Raw genomic sequence first — 19,674 nt, 5'->3', positions numbered from 1 at the left:
ATTTCGTTGAGATGGTTTCGCTCGTTTTTTGTTTCTATTGCCCGAACGACAGAAAAAACGCCCGAAACAAAATTCAACTGTAGCAAAACACCGAACTGTGTGCCCATCAACATTTTCGTTCTCCTTGTTCTTACCTTTGCCACGGAAACTACTGCTGCTGCTGCAGCACACTGCTACATTCTACGATTCGACGTGAAGCTCATCAAATCACATCGTTTACCATCATAATCGTTATGCTAGTGAGTTGTTGATGATGCCGCATCGTGAAGCACCGCGGTTGATGAGCGCGTGTTCGCCGTTGCCAACTCGTGCCCCCTCCCCCCAGCTCTCAGTTCAGTTTGCAAGAGTTAATGAAAGGAACATTTGTTCCCACCCGGGGCAGCCCTGGCAGCTCTTCACAGTGGGGCCGTCGGGAACTGGGTTCTGGCCGGAGTGATGGATTTATTTTTAACGATTCTTTCTCGCCCGGTTTTACGCCGATTTTCGCCAAGCACGCCAAGCCGAAGATAAACGCACATTAGGCTGGTCCGGTTGGTACACCATGGGTACTTTTTTGCTGTGCATGTATGCGAACATCTTCGACTTGTTGTTTGTAACTGGCCAAAGATAGGACAGTGTGTAACACCTTCAAGTGGCCGCACTGATGGAAACCATTTGCCCATGGAAACGCGCCGATACGCGCCGCGTACGGCAAGTGGTGTTGGCGCGCCGATTTTGTGCCGTGCATCTGTGTCTGTGTATTTTCACGTTTGTTTATCTTGGAAAGTAGACTCATCTTCGCCTAGCAGCAGCAGCAGCAGCAGAAAAGGTAAAACGTTTTCGAACCGGAGAGCAAGGGAGGCATCTGGTGCGTAAGATTAATGAGTTGCTACGCCCGGGTTTGGATTCGTTAGACGGCAGGGTTTAGCTTCTCTGCTCTATCCATTAAGCCACCCGTACCTGAGGGGTTGCTCCTGCCGAAACAGGTAGAAACAGGTGTTTGAGGAATCAGTCGCGTCCTGAGTGGGAGGGGGGGGGGGATGGGTGATTTAAGCGCAGCAATCGGGCCCAATGTTTGGATGAATGTGGCGAGGTGAAAAATTGCAATGAGTAGGTTATTTAGTAACAGCACCCGTCATGACGGTGGTGGTGGTGGTCTGGGTAGGTGGTAGTCGTTTAGTGTGCTGAGAATGAATAAATCTTGACACTGTCAATATGGTTGAGCAAATTTGAAATCGTTTTCGGTGGGAAACTGGCAGGATAAGGGGGTGGGAGGGCATTTGTTTTAGACTGTGATTAAGAAGGAACGATATGTTTGTGTGTCTCGTTTGTATTTTTGTGCTCAAGGTTAAATTGATTGTACATTATTGTGTGTGTTTTTTTGCTTCAAACTTTAATGAGGTTTTTGGTAATCAGAGTTTTGGAAAGTTTAGATGTTCTATAAGAAAAATAAGGATGATATTGTAGATTGGATTTTGTAATAAAATATTCCACCAAAGGTTCTACAATGCAGGGAAAATCAAACTTGTCGAATAGTTTAAAACTCTTTTAGGATTGTGCAATTTAATTGGTTCAATTTGGTCATACTTAGTCTGTTCTGTCAACTGTTTGCAGATAAGGTTATGGTAAAAAATGTGTTCTTGTATCCCTGCACTCTATATCAGTTGTTGGATTCCTCGACATAACATCGGGCAAGTTTTGAACAAAATTTTCAGAAAACACATAACCAACGACCCAAGTTCACTAATCTTGGGTTCTTATAATGGTTACAGTAGGCCGCAAAATACAGGATTTTCCAGGGGTTCTCATAGTTTAGGGACACTTCCTTGACTCTTTCTTATTTTTTATTTATTTTTTTTATTTTTATTTTATTAATTGCTCGGCCACGTTGGGTTACAGCAATAGTGCTTACATTTTCTTCCGCTTCCGCTTCTTATGGGATGTAAACTTCATATGTTAGAAATCGAACTCATATTGCACCCTGTCTGGGCAGGCTCATTGAAAATTCCTATCGGATTTGTCCAACAAGGTTGATATAGAGTCCAATTCACATTACATTATGTTCACGTAATGAGTCAATAAAATGTCCCACAGCTATGAGAACTCCTGGAAAACCCTGTAAAATGATGTTTTGGAATTTAAAATAATTAACACAGGTATCAATATTTCTAAATGAAACGAAAGTTTATTTGAGTTCTCGAAAGGATATTTATATTTCCTAGCAAATCAAACTCGCTTAATGACACACATTTAGATTTCTCGAGAAACTCACGCCATTGACCGTGGAGCGATAAAATATACTGAAGTTGGTCAATTCCAAGGAAAGTGTATTTTATTTATTTAATTACCAATCGATTAATACATAAAACATTATAGGGGCCCTTTCCGATTGAAGTTCGTAGGCTGAAATATCAGCCTGTCAGCTGTTTGCATTGTATAGCAGTTTTCGAGCAGCTATCTAAGTGGGTATAATATACAGGTGGGCTTATCCCAAGGTGTATGAATTTAGAAGGCTGATTTTTATCGCTTCTGCTTCGGAATGGAGATTTTAAGAATATTTTGTGTATTCGTCAAGCTCCCAGAAAAATTGTTTGAGCAAAAGTTTTCACCCGTTATGTCAAAAAGTGATGTTCAAAATTGGTTATAAAAAATGCTATGAGACCACCTGGACTACTTACACTTTGATTCTAGATTCCACCACCTGATCTCTTTAATGCACCTTGGGATAAATGTAAACAACACCGTGTGTTCGAGCAGGTACTCGAATCTAATTCTAAACTAAGGCTAGAATAATCTAGACTGAAAATTGCAGGCTAGTTTTTTGTGTGGTTTTGTATGGAGTGTTTACATGATTTCAGCCTCCAACTGTCAAACTGTCAAACAAAAAACAAACTAGAATCGTGAAGGCTCCCATAATCAGATTTGTTCTCTTTGCGTTTGTGGTGCAGATCAATAAAATTCTAATTTTTACTTCCATGCTGTCTACAATCACTGAGGTTATTAAAATACCTTCAGGGCACTCATTTCAGGAATATTATTTTAAGGCTGGTATAATGAGCCCCTGGAACGTTTGATGTCATCATTAAGTTTTTACACTTATGTATTGTAATAATTTGAACGTACATTCTTAACAAAAGATACACCAGAATTCTCTCCTTGGATCTTCTAAGTATGATAGTATGTTAAATAGAATGCCTTTCGCGTGCTCGAAACCCGTAAACGCTTGACAGTAAACGAGACACTCACGTTTAATGCACTTTAATTGCAAGCATTAACACAATTTAACGGCGATTTCCTTTCCCCGATAACACAAAAAAAGACGTGAGCAAAGGCATCTTAAAGACGAGAGCATTTTTCAATGCACAAGAAGATGATAGCAGCAGCAGCGTGCTCGTGTTACCCGTGACCTAACGGGCCATTCTACACGTTTCCCCCTTGATGAAAATGGGTTTCCTGAACCAGCCTTTATGTTGGCGCTAAATGGGAAGAAAAGCATCATCGCGCATCGGTTGGTTTCCCATGCTCATGACCTCGTCCATTCAGCCAGTCCAGGCCCGGTGCGGATACAAAAACTTGGTCTCCCTTTCTTTCATTTTTTTTGTGAAGCTTCAAGTCACGTAAAGTATTTTCTATTACCGCGGGGATGTAAAAATAATCTAAAGTATCTCTCACTTTGTGTGCGATGTTAATCGTGAAGCCCGAGCTCCGGTAATGAACTGGATGCCGGGCGTTTCTAAGTGAAACATTTTCTTCCGCTGCCAACGGTCTCGGAGAAAAAGGTATTTTTTTTATCGCCCGGAGATTAAAATCCCGAAGCAAAGGCGGGGAAGTGTACTGAGTGTCTCCTACTCCTAGTGGTAAGATGTATGCATTTTTCTGAATGGCATTTGCTTGGGCGCGCGCTAATGGTTTGGGAAAATGGGTCGGTCGGTCGGTCGGTGTCCCGTTGCAGCATCGCACGTTTCATGCATCTTGATAAATAGCCACCATTTAATAGTGTCGTTTAAAGTCAGTCGTCAGCGCGGGCTTCTTTGGTTGGGGATAGTAGCGCGATTCAGCTGAAGTGAAAGACAAAGTTGCCTGATCCAGGGACCAGGGAGTGACAACCTATACCTCTGAACGGTGCAAGAGCAGCAGCAGCAGCAGTGGAGCGACAAACGGCAAAGGATAAAGTGACGTTTTTTGCTGTTGTTGTTGTGCTGCGGAGTGAAGTGAGCCGAACACAGAAAAGTGCCCGCTGAACCGGAACAATGGCGTCACGTAAAACATCGACCGTCAGTGACAGTGGGACGATCTTTGCCGGCGGCAGAATGCACCATCGCGACCCGCCACCGACGACAGCCGGCGTGCTGCAGCGCCGCCGTGACAGCGCCGCAAGTGGCAATTGCAGTAATGAACACAATCAAAACAGTAATGACCATCGCCGGGGCCGGCAGGAACCACACTTTCCACAAATTAAAATCGTTATAGACGAGCCGGAGCGGCCCGCGCTGAAGGGGGGCACCGGTGAGGATGCTGCACTGGCATTGCATACCTTGCGGCGCCATTCTGCGCGCCGGCACGGTACCACGACGAAAGGTTTAAGCCGGTCGGCGCAAACGAAACCGACCACCGGGTCGGCCGCGTTCCTTACCATTTACGACGGCCGGGCAAGTGGTGTATCGTGCGGGTCCGGGTACTTCCCGGACAGCCGGGAGGATTTGCGGTCGTACGTGGCTGATTACGGTGACGAGGACGACGATGACTACGGCATCGATACGGACGGTAGGTACCGTTTGCAGCGGCGTCGTGTTTCACGCGGTTCGCGAAATGAGTACGACGGGGAGGAGGTAGAGGAGGACGAGGAGGAGGACGAGATGGAGCAGGACATCGATGGGGAGGATGACGAGGAGGAGGACGACGAGGACGAGGATAATGGACGAGATTACCATAGGTTTGGCTCTAGCGTTTTGCCCGGCACCGCGGGTTTTTGTTGCAAGCTTTGCCGATTGTGCGCTGGTGTTAATATTGTCGCCGATGCTGCTCGCGTTACTAACAAGCTGACATAACTGCATGAGGGGAGTGTAGGGTTGCTGCCTACCTTCTAGAATGCGTCCCGCAGGCAGAGCAACAACTTCACTAATTACTTTGTACTCATGCAAATCGAACGGATAACTTTTGCTAACCTAACCCACACAAAAGTTCTCTCGCTCGCTCTCGCTAATGGCGCTTTGTGTTCGTGTTATTCAGTTTAAAACAACCACACCCACACACACACATACGCGTGCACATTATATGGTGTGGAATTAAATCCTTTTGGTTTAGCCACAACGCCACAGCGGGAGGATGTACACATGTGAGCTAACGATGTGTAAGAAATCGGCTCCGGAAGGATAAGTACGCTACAAAATATGTGTCGAAGCGACATTCGTGTGGTTTGTTATCGGTCGGAATCGATTAACGCAAATGATTATGTTCGCCTGTAATGGTTGTACTAGAGAAAGCGAGCAAAAACAGGAGCCAGTTGGATTGTTTAATCCTTGGAAGTGTTCATTTTGTGTATGCATCGAGGAAAATCAAACTTGTACTCAATGTTATCGTGACTGTTTAATGATACCTAAACAGGTTATATATAGCTATAACTTTATGGTTGGAAATGTTTCCGTCGTTCCCTAAAATCAAGCTCTGTTTTTATTTCCTATTTTTTAATTAAACGATTACTCTTTTGGGTTAATTTAATATGTTCGGCAAGATTGACTAGAGCAAGACTCAACGGCTTTCTACTGAGCATTAAAAGATATCTGTCATTAAGAAATAACATTATTGTCGATACATTTAACATGTAATAAGTTTTTGATAATGTTGTATGTCTACCAAACTAGTGGTGGGAGCTCGGAATCGGACCTACCCGATTCCAATTCCGCGTTCGGAATCAATTCCGGAACCGATTCCGATGCTGGAATCAATTCCGGAGTCGATTCCGGAGCCGATTCCGGATTTGGTTCCGGAGCCGATTCCGGAGTTGAATCCGGAGCCGATTCTGGAGTCGACTCCAGAATCGATTCTAGGATCGGAATCGGCTCCGGAATCAGAATCGGCTCCGGAATCGGAATCGACCTGGGAATCGCAATTTGCACCGGTGACGGAATTAGGCTTGACTCCAGAAATGGAATGGTTTGAATTGAAATAAGAAGTGTGGGAAGCGAAATAAGTCCGGGAATCTCCATGTGAATAGATCATTTACAAGTAAATTTTGATTCTTTGCCATTATCAACACATAGCATCATTGGACCCAAACGCCTATTCCTAAGAAGATGCCGAAACCGACTCCGTTTCGAAACCAATTCCGATTCCGGAATCAATTCCAATGTCGGAGCCGATATTGATTCTGGAGCCAATTCCAGAACTGATTCCGATCCTGGAGCTAATTCTTATTCCGGAGCCGCTTCCGATTCCTGAGCCGATTCCGAATCCGGAGCCGATTTCGATTCTGGAGCCAACTAATTTTCCGAAGCCAATTCCGGAACCAATTACGGAGCCAATTGCGGAACCAATTCCAGAGCCAATTCCGATTCCGGAGCCAATTCCGGAACCAATTCCGGAGCCGATTCCGGAAACTGATTCCGGACCTACTATTCGGAATCGATTCCAGAAAATTTCGGAGCTAGTCGGAATCGATTCCGACGAAATCGTCATTTTTTCCATCACTATACCAAACATGTGTGCAAAGTTTAATAAACAGTATTTAAGACTTTTGTGGAGATTTTGAATACTAACATCAGGACAAAAGATGTCTGTTACGTAAATCAAGGATTAATTTTAGATTTTTGTTTTCATTTTTTTAAAACTAACCGTGTACGTTGTCGCTGATATAAGCTTTCATTTCAAAAACCGTCGTTGGTCAAGACCTGCCTGTACCATTTGCAGGCTTGCCTTTTAGTGACTTATGGATTACCCCCCCCCCCCCCCCCCATAGCAGGATAGTTAGTCGTACGTATGGCGGCACGGTTCATTTGGGGCTTGAACCCTTGACGGACATGTAGTTAAGTTGTGCGAGTTGACTGCTGTACCACGAGACCTGCCCAATGTATACACTTAGCAAAGTAGATTGGTATTTCATAGCTTCCAATGGGTATATTAATTATTTGTATGTGTTATGGCTTTTATTCCAAATAATTCGAAAGCTTAATTAACCAATGCATCATACTTCTCGTATCCATGGTTTGAAAACATGGAGAAGAAAAGCCTTTTAATTATGATATATAGCTAGCCATCTTCCGTACCAGGACAATATTCACAATAGATTATTTATAAACACAAATAATGCAACATGTGTTTACATCAATGTGATATTTTATTTATTTATGCACCTCATTACAAACAACCTCTTCTATTGTGTAAAATGAATAATGTCTAACTTCAATTGTGTATCCACCACATTTACTGAAAGCGCTCTTTGAAAGCAAACAACAAAGACTTCTCAAATTGAAAACAAATAACATAATTCTGAACTGTGCACATTGTACAGTGTTGCAGAGCATTTGAATTCAAATAAATTACTGAACATTAATCAATTTCCAACATAAAGCATCGACCGTGCAGCGTGTTTTAATTTGCGCCTACAAACTACAAACGCAACCAATTTGCTGCGTCGAACGCGTCGTTACCCAATCAAATCTGTTATCACTAACGAAACTAATCTGGTTCGCCTGGTCCAACGTTCAGCAAGCGTGCCACCATCAAAGCAGCGTTATGTGCTGATGTTGCAACGAACCTTGCTCTCCGCAAAGTCATCAAATACGTACACACACATAAACACAGCCAACGCTAGGCTAGGCGAATGACTTTGAAGGTCCTGGACCGAAAATCGGCACACGCTCGATCCATTGCCTATTGGCCTCCGGCTCACTGGTGTATGCTGCTGTACGTACGATGGCAGACGCAGAGACGCGTTTTATTGAGCACGATAAATTTTCATTTGTCACCACATAGCCATACACAAAAGCCCCACCAAACCCGCTGGCTACCCGGGTACCCCGGGATAGAAGCTCGATGCGAATGTTTTCGACACACAAAAGCAGTCTGCATGAATGCGGGACCCTGTTGCTCACGACCGATTGCCACAATTGGATAGTGTTTATTTGTCATTGTCTCGGCCATCCCTGGGTCAAAGTCGAATTCATCTCGTGTGCCGGTTTGTGTGCCGACGTCGTGTGTCAACGGCGACAACAGTCGTCGCATGAAGCACGAGGCAGTTGGCATTGCGCTCGAAGCTTTAGAGAGTTGTGTACTGTTTCCGGATTGATTTTTTCTTTCCACTCTCCATTGCACGCTCCTTGACGGATAACACATGTTTGGGTGCTGTGAGCGGGAAGGATCTGGTGGGGATACGATTTCTCGAAAATTCAATTTACTAACAGTTTCCGGGACTGTTGGCAGCGTCTCATTCGCACACGGATCGGACTCGGACCACGCCACGCCAACGGGCCGGGTTGCGAACGAACCCTGTTGCTTCGCATTGGCGTACATACACAGCAACGTACACAGCCGAACCCGCAACCATCTTACGGTGCTGAAATACGGAGCCTGTGGCATACGGGCTTCGATCCCCACAGCCAAGCTTCGGCCTCGGTCTGATTCGATTTTGGGCAGAGTCCAATTTGCACTCGTAATGCCATTCGATATCCTGAAGAGATTGGAAAATGTCGTACACCAGCTTTCCTTTTCCACTGCCTTGAAGTCACAGTCACGGGCAAGCTGGCGGAAAACAGGCAAGATTGGGGCCTGCTCATCTTTGGTCGTGGTTAATACGTGGGAGGTGTTGTGCGCTTGCTTGTGTGCAAAATTATTGCACATTGTATACACAGTGGCGCAAATGGTTAAAGGTACATCTGATCGGAATAGAATTGTGTAAAAATTGTTTAATTAACATGATATTTGTTCACTAATTCAAGGACATTTTACTTATTTTTCAACCAAAAAGCTGAAAAACCCTGTAAAACTTGTTGGATTTTCTTCAAAAAATCGCTTATGAAAATAGCTTATAAGTTCTCATAAGCTTTCTACTACTACAATTAGTCAATACAGATGGTAGATAAGGCAATTTCTCCTCTAGGTTTGCTGATTGTATACTATATCTAAGGAAATTGAACGAATTCTGTCTTGGAGATGTTATTTCCTTTGCAATCGTTAAACGAGTTGTGTACCAACAATTCTTCTAGCAACTGTACGAGTTTCCTTACCGTTTGGCCCTGTATCTCATTTCTTCATTTAATGATTTTCCAATGCTGCAAGCTTCCAGAGAGATCTCTCTCCCTTCCTACGACTCATTCAACCCAATCAACAAGTGCGTACGTGCGTGCGGGCGTGCGTGTGTGGGCACCGACGATCCAAACACTCGTTCGCAAAATAATGTGATTGCTTTTACGGAAAACGATATTCGAAACCTGGTTGGCCCGGGGAGTACTGCCACCGGCAGCGGACCGCCACCACCACCACCGGCCAGCCTCCCCTGCGCTCTGTATATTTACGAGCCTGTCGGCATCGTCGGCCTAATGCGATTGATTTATCGTCGATAGATCAGGTGGTATTGAGCTGTGCGATAAATCATAGCGCAATGGTTACGCACCAAACTCGATTGTCTTGTTGATTATGGCTTCGCCGACATTGAAGCCGACGTCTTGAGTGACGGAGGTAAAATGCACTGAACAGGAAGAGTAGGTCGATTTTCATTAAGCCCAATAGCATCACGAGCCTTCAATCTACTCCGATCAGATTACTGTAGAACATTGGATACTTAAAGGGAATTGCTGGAGACTGTGTCCTTCTTTTTGTCTGTTTTTTTTGGCAGGACCATACTGCCATGTAACATCCCTTTAGCACCTTTCGAGTTTTTTAATCAACTTTCGCAGCAAACTTTTGTATTCTGTTGCTGCGAAAGAACGGTCAGTGAGACAGTGTTGTTGATAGAATCGGTTTTGTGAAGGCTCGATGCAGTCCCGCACCGAGCGGTTGGAAAATAAACACATTAATCCTTGCTTTTAATCTTCCTCCATGACGGAATTGGCATTGTACGGGTGTGTATGTATGAGGTCCCGAGAAGAGATCAAAAGATACGATTTAGTCACACTTGGGCGGATTCGTATGTTGTCTAGGTTCGGTGGATGGCGCCCCAACCCATGGCGAAGGCAGCTTAGCAGGACAATGTTAAGGATTCTTTCGACATAAGCTAACGTGTTTCCTGTTTTTCCTGCCCTATCTATACAACCAAAGGTTGGTTTTTTTCCTCTTCTGTTCGTGTTTGGAGGTTGAGGTGAAGCTTCCGCTTCCTTATGCCCCCTTGTTTCCCTTTATGCAATGGCTGGCGTCAGAGCAAATGGAAGCTGCAGGAAACTTTCACTTGGAGGACAGCCGAGCTTCCGAGAAGATCATGGAAACAATCAAAGTCTCGTTCGTTGCACGTCAAGCCACCCTCTAGCGTCCTTCAGCTCCCTACTCTTTCCCGCTCCCGTAGCTAACCTTCCACCTTTCTCCCGGCGTCAGCAACAGCGAGAACGAGCATCCGGTACGAGCCCGCCGGAGCCGGATTTGTTGTTTTCAGTTAGTTAGCAACAAAATAACCTTAGCAGAACCCTGCAGCCATTTGGTGCTAACGCTGTTGCTGCTAGTTGTTGCCTCTGTTGCTGGTGAAAACTAGCAGCCCCGTTACGTTTTCGTGATGGCACGGACGGATCAGAGCATTAGAAAAGTAAATATAATGCCGTTGTCCCTTCGTGTCTTGCTGGGTTTTTTTTTAAAGAGAAAGAACAACAACATAACGATGGGCCGTGGGGAGGGAGAGGAGGAGATGAGGAGGAAGAGATGTAAGGGACTCTTCTTCCCAGCGCCATCGAGTCGGGATGCAGAAGGACATGTTGTTTGTCGTTTTCATTTGCTTTGTAACCCACGGGTAAGTGTGGAATGGTTTAAGGACTGAGGCAGACAGACATGGGCTGGAATGCGCAAACACACACACACACACACACACACACACACACACACACACACACACACACACACACACACACACACACACACACACACACACACACACACACACACACACACACACACACACACACACACACACACACACACACACACACACACACACACACACACACACACACACACACACACACACACACACACACACACACACACACACACACACACACACACACACACACACACACACACACACACACACACACACACACACACACACACACACACACACAATATTGAACAAAAAACAAGCAGAAATGAAGCAACGGTACCATTTTATCCGCTGTTTGAAGAGAAAAAAAATGGACATTTTGGGTTCCGTGTCTATAAGCCTCAGCGCATTTGGATGCTCAATTTCTGACTTCAAACACGTCGCCACGGATGTACGTTACACCTTTTCCCGTGTGCCAGTTGATGCTCTACGTACGGAATTGAGCACAGGGCTCAGGGAAAAATGGTCCCTTTTTGTCACCCTTTGTTGGAGCCCACGGTAACTGCGGAGGTTTTCGGTGCGAATGTCATTCGTAAAGTAGCCTTTTTATCACATATTAACATTTTTGTCAGTTTATTCTTCACCTTTGTCGGAGTAGTGCGCATTGAAAGCAGTGCAGGGTTGAAAGTTTGGCATCGATTTTTTTTTGTTATGTTTCCGCCATATTTTACGCTTCAGATAGGATCATTGTGTTACTTTCAGCTCGGCAAACGACGAAAATGGATTTAACCAGTAACAAGATAGCTAGTTTGAAGGTGATGGGTACTTTATTGGTTTTATAAGCAAAATTTGATGCAAAAAATGCTCAATGTGTTTTTTTTAATATGTTTTTTTTAAGTATTATTATTATTATTATTATTATTATTATTATTATTATTATTATTATTATTATTGTTATTATTATTATTATTATTATTATTATTATTATTATTATTATTATTATTATTATTATTATTATTATTATTATTATTATTATTTTTATTATTATTATTATTATTATTATTATTATTATTATTATTATTATTGCACCGTTGTACTACAAAACCAAAACTAAAAGACCCGAACAACGCTTTAACAGGCAACATTGATTGACCGTTAGAAAATAATGAAATTAATGAAAATTGGATAGCTACACCGAACAAGAAATCATCGTCGAATAGCTATAGGATACAATTCCTTACTTTATTATTGCTTTATAACTCAAGTTATAAAACATCTAAAGATTCGTACTTAGTTGAATTGTGTTCAACCTTGTGAATAGCGCTGAATATTTACTCAAGATATTTACTTTGCGAGCATGAAAATATAATATGGTATGATAAGAGAAAACACATTACATAGTATCGAATAAATCTGCTCCTATTTTATGACATTTTTCTAGCAACTAACATGAGTTTATTGTCATAGGGTTTTTCAGGGGTTTTCATAGTTGTGAGACACTTCCTTGAATCTCTCTTAGGGAAGTAAACTTCACATGTTGGAAATTGAACTCGTAGATTAGATTTGTCCAACAATTATGCTGTAGAGTCTAATTCCCATTACATTGAGTTAATTTCACGTAAAAAAAGAGTCAATAAAGTATCTCACAGCTATGACAACTTCTGTAAAACCCTGTATTGTCATCGTATATGGACAAAAAAGGCATGGTGGAGCCGTCAAGAGAGAATTTAAGAAATGGATTTCATCTCGTACGTACTATTTTTCAACATATCTGATGTTTGCTAATAAGAAACAGTTAGAAAAGTGGCTTAGATATGCCTTGCGGGTGCCAAATTACACGAAAGGAACTTTAAAAACCACTTAAATGAACTATGAATCTATGTTGGATTTTATTGCAAGATAGATTAAATGTAAATACAATTTCTGATTGAAGTAAATTCAGAGTCATAGAGGTCTTCATACAAGCCAATATATGAACTCGTCAGTTAAGTTATAGTATATACTTTTTCTATGTAAATGTTACAGTTAAATGCAAGATGGCAATATCGACAAACACGTTAAGAAGTGCTGAACATAACTTTCTGCTAGTTGGCTATTCTTCACCATTTAGCAAACAATTTATTCGGTACTTACCCTTTTCGCAACGTTCACTTCAAATGGATCATGCACTGTGCACGCCTTACCGCAATGTTGACAGTTTAGTGAAGTTATCATTATTATTATTATTATTATTACTATTTACATCAAAAAGTTTTCCGTCGGTAATATGAATACCATATCATGAAATTGACAAAGCGTATCATGAGATGGAAAAATATGATTCCCTGCTCCTGGTGCGTGTCGGCAATAACCCGGTGCCCGCGTGTTGTGCACCGATGTCTCGACATTTGCATTCGCTTATTCTGCAGCTTCTGCATTGGGGATGAATGAATGAAAAAGTTTGCACAAAAACTACACACACACGTTGGGAGAAAAATGGATAAAAAAACAACAACAGACTGCATTCGTTTTGGCATAGAGAGAGAGAGAGACTCACACCTTGTACGATATGGAGACTGATGATGTTTGTAGAGCAAAACTTTGGCGAAAAACAGCTTCCCGAGCACGCAGCGGGAATTGCTATAAACGTCAGGCGTTGAAGTTTATGTACCGGGGTTGGCACACATGTTGCTGGCTGCTGGATAAGCTGAAGCCTTTTTTTTAATGCACTAAACCCTTGGCAGCCGTTTCAGTCTATCAGTGCTTCGGAACAGCAACAAACCAAGCACAACAAGGATAAGTAAAATGAGCGACGAAACGCTTTATCTTTTATCTAGGAGGGTTCGAAATAAGGTCACGGGGAGTGGTTAAAAGGAAGAAAAACTGGTAGGGAAAATATTTTTAAATTAAAGCCAGCTTTGTCTAGACTTAAACCGAGCACTTTTGTGGGGGGAACGAGCCATCATGCGCATGCCATCGGTGGCAAAAGTACCATGGCGTTGCTGTAGTTTTCACTTTCACACATCGATAAAGTAGCTCATTCCTTTTCCTTTACATTTCTCAATCCTTATACCGAGCACACATTTCCATTCAAATGTCTTTTTCTTACACCATAATGTTTTATCACCCGCTAGTGCGAGTGTTCACCGAGCAAAACAGTGTGTCGGCTTTATGACCTAAAAAAAAGATGAAAAAGTACGTTCAAGCTTCTCACACGTTTCTCGGGGATGTCACTGTCTTTATTTTTTCATAACTTTGAGCGGATCATAAAATCTACGGGTAGATATCTCGGTTTTTTTGGGTCGTAAATTCCTCCAAACACTCACACACTTTTGAAGTTGTGGTGCACTGGCGTCACGGGTACGACCCAGCCGTTTATGAGTGTGCTCATTCATTGCGCTCAGCGTTACCCGCGCGCGTACATTCGCGTACTTGGGCGTGACTTTGAATCGTGGCTGGCGGCAGCAGGATGACCGACACCGTGCGTCGGTGTGTCGGTGAGCATAATGCTTGCTATATTTGCATAATTAGTCCGGTGGCATTCTAGCTAGTAGAGAAGGCAAAATGTTCGTTCAAGCGAAAGCGGTGCCAGCAGGCATGGGAAGCTTGTCTGCTCGGCGTCACTCCACAACTAGCTAGCTACTAGTCGCGCTTTGTTGTCTTGCATCAGTTGCATCAATGTTTAAATTTATGCCCGCAAAGCGCACACAAAAAGAAAGCAAATTCCACCAATACTGAAACCCATCATCACCATCATCATCATCATCATCATCATCGCTGTACTGTGGATGCATTCCTGAGCGTCAGCTGGAATGGAGCTGGCTGGCTTACGGCAGACGAGGCTGCAAAACTTTGGCCATATTTTCGCAACGCTTTTCGAGACGGGCGAGTCTTCCACGCCTACTACGACGTCTTCGCGGTGTCATTTTGCAAACAAGATTACGGCGAGCAATTTCGTTCGTTTCGGCACGCCGGCAAAAGTTTCGGACATCAAGCGGTGGGAAAAGTTTCTGTGTTTGGGTTCGGTTGCAATTCGGTAGGTGAAGATGGTGGGCCGGATAAGGTAAAATGGGACACGGGGATTGGGCTAGCTATTTTATAATTGTTGGATGAGAGAAGGTTGGAAGCTTTTTTTTTATGGTATGATATACTGCTCTGCCCATCAGTGTCATAAATAAAGTGCGAGAAGAATCTTGCTAGTGCTCGACACGCTAAGAATGTTAGCGTGCTAGCATGTGCACCGGGAATCAAACGTGTTTGGAGCATGCATTCCTACTCTTTCAGCAGCACAAAAAAATATGTTTCAAAAACTTTACGCCGCCTTACGCCAAGCAACGCAACGTGATTATATTTAAAATACCACGCCACAGAACTCATTCACCTTTTCCTTGCCTCAATGTACTAAATTCGCTTAAGAAAAGCAGCACGTGCCATACGTAGTCAACGTAGCACCCTATGATGTGTTTGAATATTTTAAAAACTGTACTAAGTATACTTCTTTCCACCGTTTTCTCTTTTCCACCAATTTTCAGCGCGTGCAAACTCTCCGACAAAAATAGGGCCGACCGGCTTGCACGACCACGAATGTCACTGTTGGGGAAGCCGCTCAACTATAATCGCGGCTCACGGCGTGATGCCCGTTATAGGCGGCTGCAGAGCAGGGTCTACAATTTTCTCGAGCGGCCCCGAGGCTTCAAAGCGATTTTCTACCATGTCTGTGTGTAAGTATGCCGATAGATGATAAGCGTCAACGGTGTTTTGGATTTGTTTGCGGAAGCGTTCATAAGTAGATGGTTAGAGATGTTGCATCACTTATTGTGTATAAATTTTATTTGTTGTGGCGGAAAGTCAAGCGAGGTTAATGACGTGAATGAAAGGATGTATTTTAAAACAGTTTTTTATGTTGTTAAGGATGTAATGAATATGAAAGTCAGAGACCTCATTGTTTGAAATTGTGTAAAGACTTTTTATATAGATATCTAAATAGGGCTTTTACATTATCATACATGATGTTGTTAAAATATCATTATTTTCGAGTTTCTTCCTGAGTCATTGAAAATGAAAATAAATTGTATTTATAATTATTTAAAAAATAACGATAAAGGTCTGTGTTCTATTCAAGCGATCAGAATTGCCTACATTATCCCTTTCATTCTATTTAAATGTATGGCTGACTTGGTGGCCGTTCTTCCAACATAAAATCCCCATCGATAAAACCGGGCATTAAAACACAAATGACAGCTTTCCATTTGCGGATTGTCTTGCCCACAGCTTGACAGAAATTGATTTCTCAATCTCGAAAATATGAAAAAGTAATTAAACAAATCCTCCTTTTTCCCGGGCCCGGCTCACGGACCACTTCGGAAAGACGACACAAAATGGACAACAGCAATTAGCGCAAAAAGTTTGTCAGCAATCATTCGTCGTGAAATTTACGCGACTCGCCCTCGTTTGCGTGCGTTCTGTGCGGCGAAGAAAAGTTATCCTCGATCGTTCGCACGGCTTGCCTTCTGGCAGCAGAAGCAGCGGCACCTGCGGCAACGCGCACCGTAAATCAATTAGGCCGAGGGGACAGCGCAGGTAACGCGCCATAAAGTCCTAATTAAATTTTCATAACGATGATAGGCGGGCTGTCCGATAGGCGGATGGGACCCCGTCCTATCACATCGACGGAAGCGACGAGCGGGTTCTTCCGGTTAGGTGAGAGCTATTTGGCTCGCTATTAGCACCGCGTCGGTTTCACATTCCGCCCCAGCGACGGCGGCCGGCCACTCGGCGGAAAAAGGTATTGCTCGCGCGTATGGTCGATTTGAATGTTTGCGACCGTTCGTGAATGTGACCTTTTTCCGATTTATTAAGTACCCAGCCAAGCCGAACGTGTGCGATCCGTATTCGGAGTGCCGGTGGGCATTTTTCGGGCACTGCTGTTTGCTGTTTTTCTTTTCGTTGCCGGTTAATGAAGCAAACAATGCGTGGAAGGTGCGGAAAATGGAAATTGAACAAGTCAAACGAGGCGTAAGAAGTTTGGCTCCATTTTTATTACGGGGTTCTAAGTAAGGTATCGCTGGGCCCCCCGTGTGCTTGATCAGTTGAGCGTGTAAGGATGTCGTGAAAAGATGTAAATCTGCATTCAACATAACACTACAAAGATACGGTTGAAAGGAAAGGTTTCGCATAAAACGAGTAGAAACATGGTAAACGATTTGTATGAGCTTGAATACAAATTAGTATTTTGTGCTTGATACGCATACAGACGACTTTATATGGAGATGAAGACATCATTTCATGAACTGGTGTTGCTTATATGCTTAAAGTGCAATGAGAGAGGTCCTCAAAGGCATTTGTGGGTAGGTTAACGGTAATAAAAGAAATTAATGGTCCTTTTAAGAACAATCAAAGGAGGAATCTATTAAGTTTTGTGATGTTCCTGCAGTTCGAAACCTATCCTGGACAAGTTCACACTACATCATCACTCTTTATATGGCACAACATACCTGTTTGATTGGAGTCGGAGTCGCCTAGAGTCGAATACGTCATCGGGAGTCATCTGGAGTCGCCTCTGACCTCAAAAACTTTGCATCAGTCGGCTCTGGACAACCCCGACTATGGATGACTACGACATCAGATGACTCTTTTTGACTCCCTATGACTCCCGACGGCTCTGGGTGACTCTGGACAACTCCCGGCGACTTCGACTCCCGAATACTTTGTGATGCCTCGAATAATGCTGGACGGACCTAACTTCCAGAGTCGGGTCCAACATTTTCGGAGTCGGATTGGTATTGACTCCACATTTTGCCAATGTTACCCATCACTATTCAAGGCTATCCAGGACCGTTTGTACTATGATCTCGACACATCGCAGATTTCAATAACAGTTTCCAAATCAAATCAATACCCCAACTCTTCAAAAACATTCGCTACCGCTGGCACAGTAAAGCAGATCTGTTTGAATTTACGTTTGTCAGCTCGCTGCCCAGCAAAGCGTAACTTACTGCCAAAAACATCTGTAAGCGTTTTTATGACCATTTACGACCCTCGCTCCGCTCTCGACTCTCGGTTTGTTAATCACAAAAACCAGAGTGCGACACTGTGTTATCCCCTGTAACAAGTGGTTTTTGGAGCGAGTCCAAAAGCGTGCCCAAAAGTTCGTTCGTAAGTCATAAAAGCGAGCCCAAAAGTGCCAAATTGCCGTTCATTCACTGCTGCCAACCCAGTGTGCGGTAGGTTTCTTCCGACTAAAGGTAAGGGGAGGACACTGGCGGACAATGATAAAGGAAGCTATAAATCCAGTCGCACTCGCAAAAGACCTCATCCGTGGACGGTCGTGCAAGCGCGGGTTCATTTATCATTACGCGTCTGGGAATTGGAGTGCCACCGTGTATTGATTTTTCATATTTTGCTCTGGCCCTCTGGGGTCTGGTAGAGTCCGGGCCAGTCTGTGGCAGTGGTGAGATTGCTCGCAAAAAGCACAACGATGCGATGCGAGGTTTATAGCACGACGTTTGATAATCAAACACATTTGGATCTAATTCGACCAATCATTTCGAGCGCCACGGGCACTAAGGGCACTAAAACTATGCCAACCGCTTCCAAGCATGCTTGCACCGGTTGATGAGAAGATCCTTGTTGATCTCGTCGTTTCGTCGGTGCCGGTGCGCACTTCTCGCCCAGTGCGAATGAATTTTGCAAGCATTCCACCACCAGCGCTAAGAATGTCTCGGCTCGGCCCGTTCCAGATTCCAGAGCCCGGCAGCCCACCGTGCGTTCTCCCAGCGTCGTCCCCCGCACACCAGGCGAAGGGATTGGAGGGGTGTACTGTTATTAAACTTTGACACTTCCGCGATGAGACCATCAACGCGACCGGTCGGTGCCTCGGTTGATTACTATTTCCTGTCACGGTTTGCCCTCCCTCTATCCCGCTACCGGGCACTCGTCACCAAGTCGTGTGCTGCTGGAACCGCAATTCCCCTGGCAGTCGTTTTGACAGGACGAAAATCGGCCGGAATTGGTATGTTTGAATCGCACGTGCAATACTTGCTCGTTCAAGTTGAAGCTCGTTTCTTCCTCTTCTGGGAGGCGCCTTGGTAAGCATATTTGTTCGCCGGCTTTAGACGAGAGGCGTTACCACCTTTGCTACGATCGATAGTGTGTTGCTGTGTGTGTGTGGGAGCATGTGAACGGAAGCTGTTATTGCCGGCATGGCGTCACGGTTGAGTTTGCACCGCTTTGATGGAAGTAATGGCCCCACCGAAACGTTCTGTGTCTGTCCGCTTCGGTTTGGGTTTTCTGGTGAGGAAAATCAATGTGTGCGTGTGATGATTAGAGCGCACAGGCAACTGGAACTGGATACTGTTTGAAAAAGCTATTAGATTGTTGTTGGGTGGTATAATGAAACGATACACTTTAATATGTGTGTGGCCGACGGGAAAGTTTTCGATGTTCAATTTAACGGTCTTGGTGTGAAGTGTGGTGGTTTTAATTGGCGGGCGTGTTTTTTTTTCTGCTTTCGTGGTTAAAATTCGTGCTTTTAACAAAACCAGGGGCAAAAATATGCAGTAACATTGTATTGGACTTAGAATTGGTAAAAAAGGTGATTTTTTGAATGCTAAAATCATGCACTTGTTTTGATGTTAAAGAAACCATTTCGAAAAAAAACAACGAAAAACTGGTTTAGATCCAGACTGTCATCAACAACCTCATGCGTAGAACCACCCTGCTAGGGGTTATCAAGAAGTCACTGATATCCAAGTTCATTA

General features: G+C 43.7%; 1 protein-coding gene across 22 annotated transcripts in view; it reads left to right on the top strand.

Moving 5' to 3' along the window:
- The window catches only part of LOC4576494 (potassium voltage-gated channel subfamily KQT member 5), a 263,147-nt gene that overhangs the window by 147,719 nt on the left and 95,754 nt on the right, over nucleotides 1-19,674 (top strand). For 7 of the 22 annotated variants that reach the window (XM_061644922.1, XM_061644921.1, XM_061644920.1 and 4 more), the window contains one exon: nucleotides 15,448-15,636. In XM_061644922.1, coding sequence (XP_061500906.1) covers nucleotides 15,448-15,636 — 189 coding nt within the window. Of the gene's footprint in view, nucleotides 1-4,002; nucleotides 4,913-15,447; nucleotides 15,637-19,674 lie in introns of those variants that run through there. The other 15 variants (XM_061644910.1, XM_061644915.1, XM_061644914.1 and 12 more) reach the window with 12 other exon arrangements.

This window comes from Anopheles gambiae, chromosome 2 (genome assembly GCF_943734735.2).
Source record: "Anopheles gambiae chromosome 2, idAnoGambNW_F1_1, whole genome shotgun sequence".
Lineage (NCBI taxonomy): Eukaryota > Metazoa > Arthropoda > Insecta > Diptera > Culicidae > Anopheles > Anopheles gambiae.
Note: the sequence above shows the minus strand (reverse complement) of the source record. Positions and strands in the feature narration are given on the sequence as shown.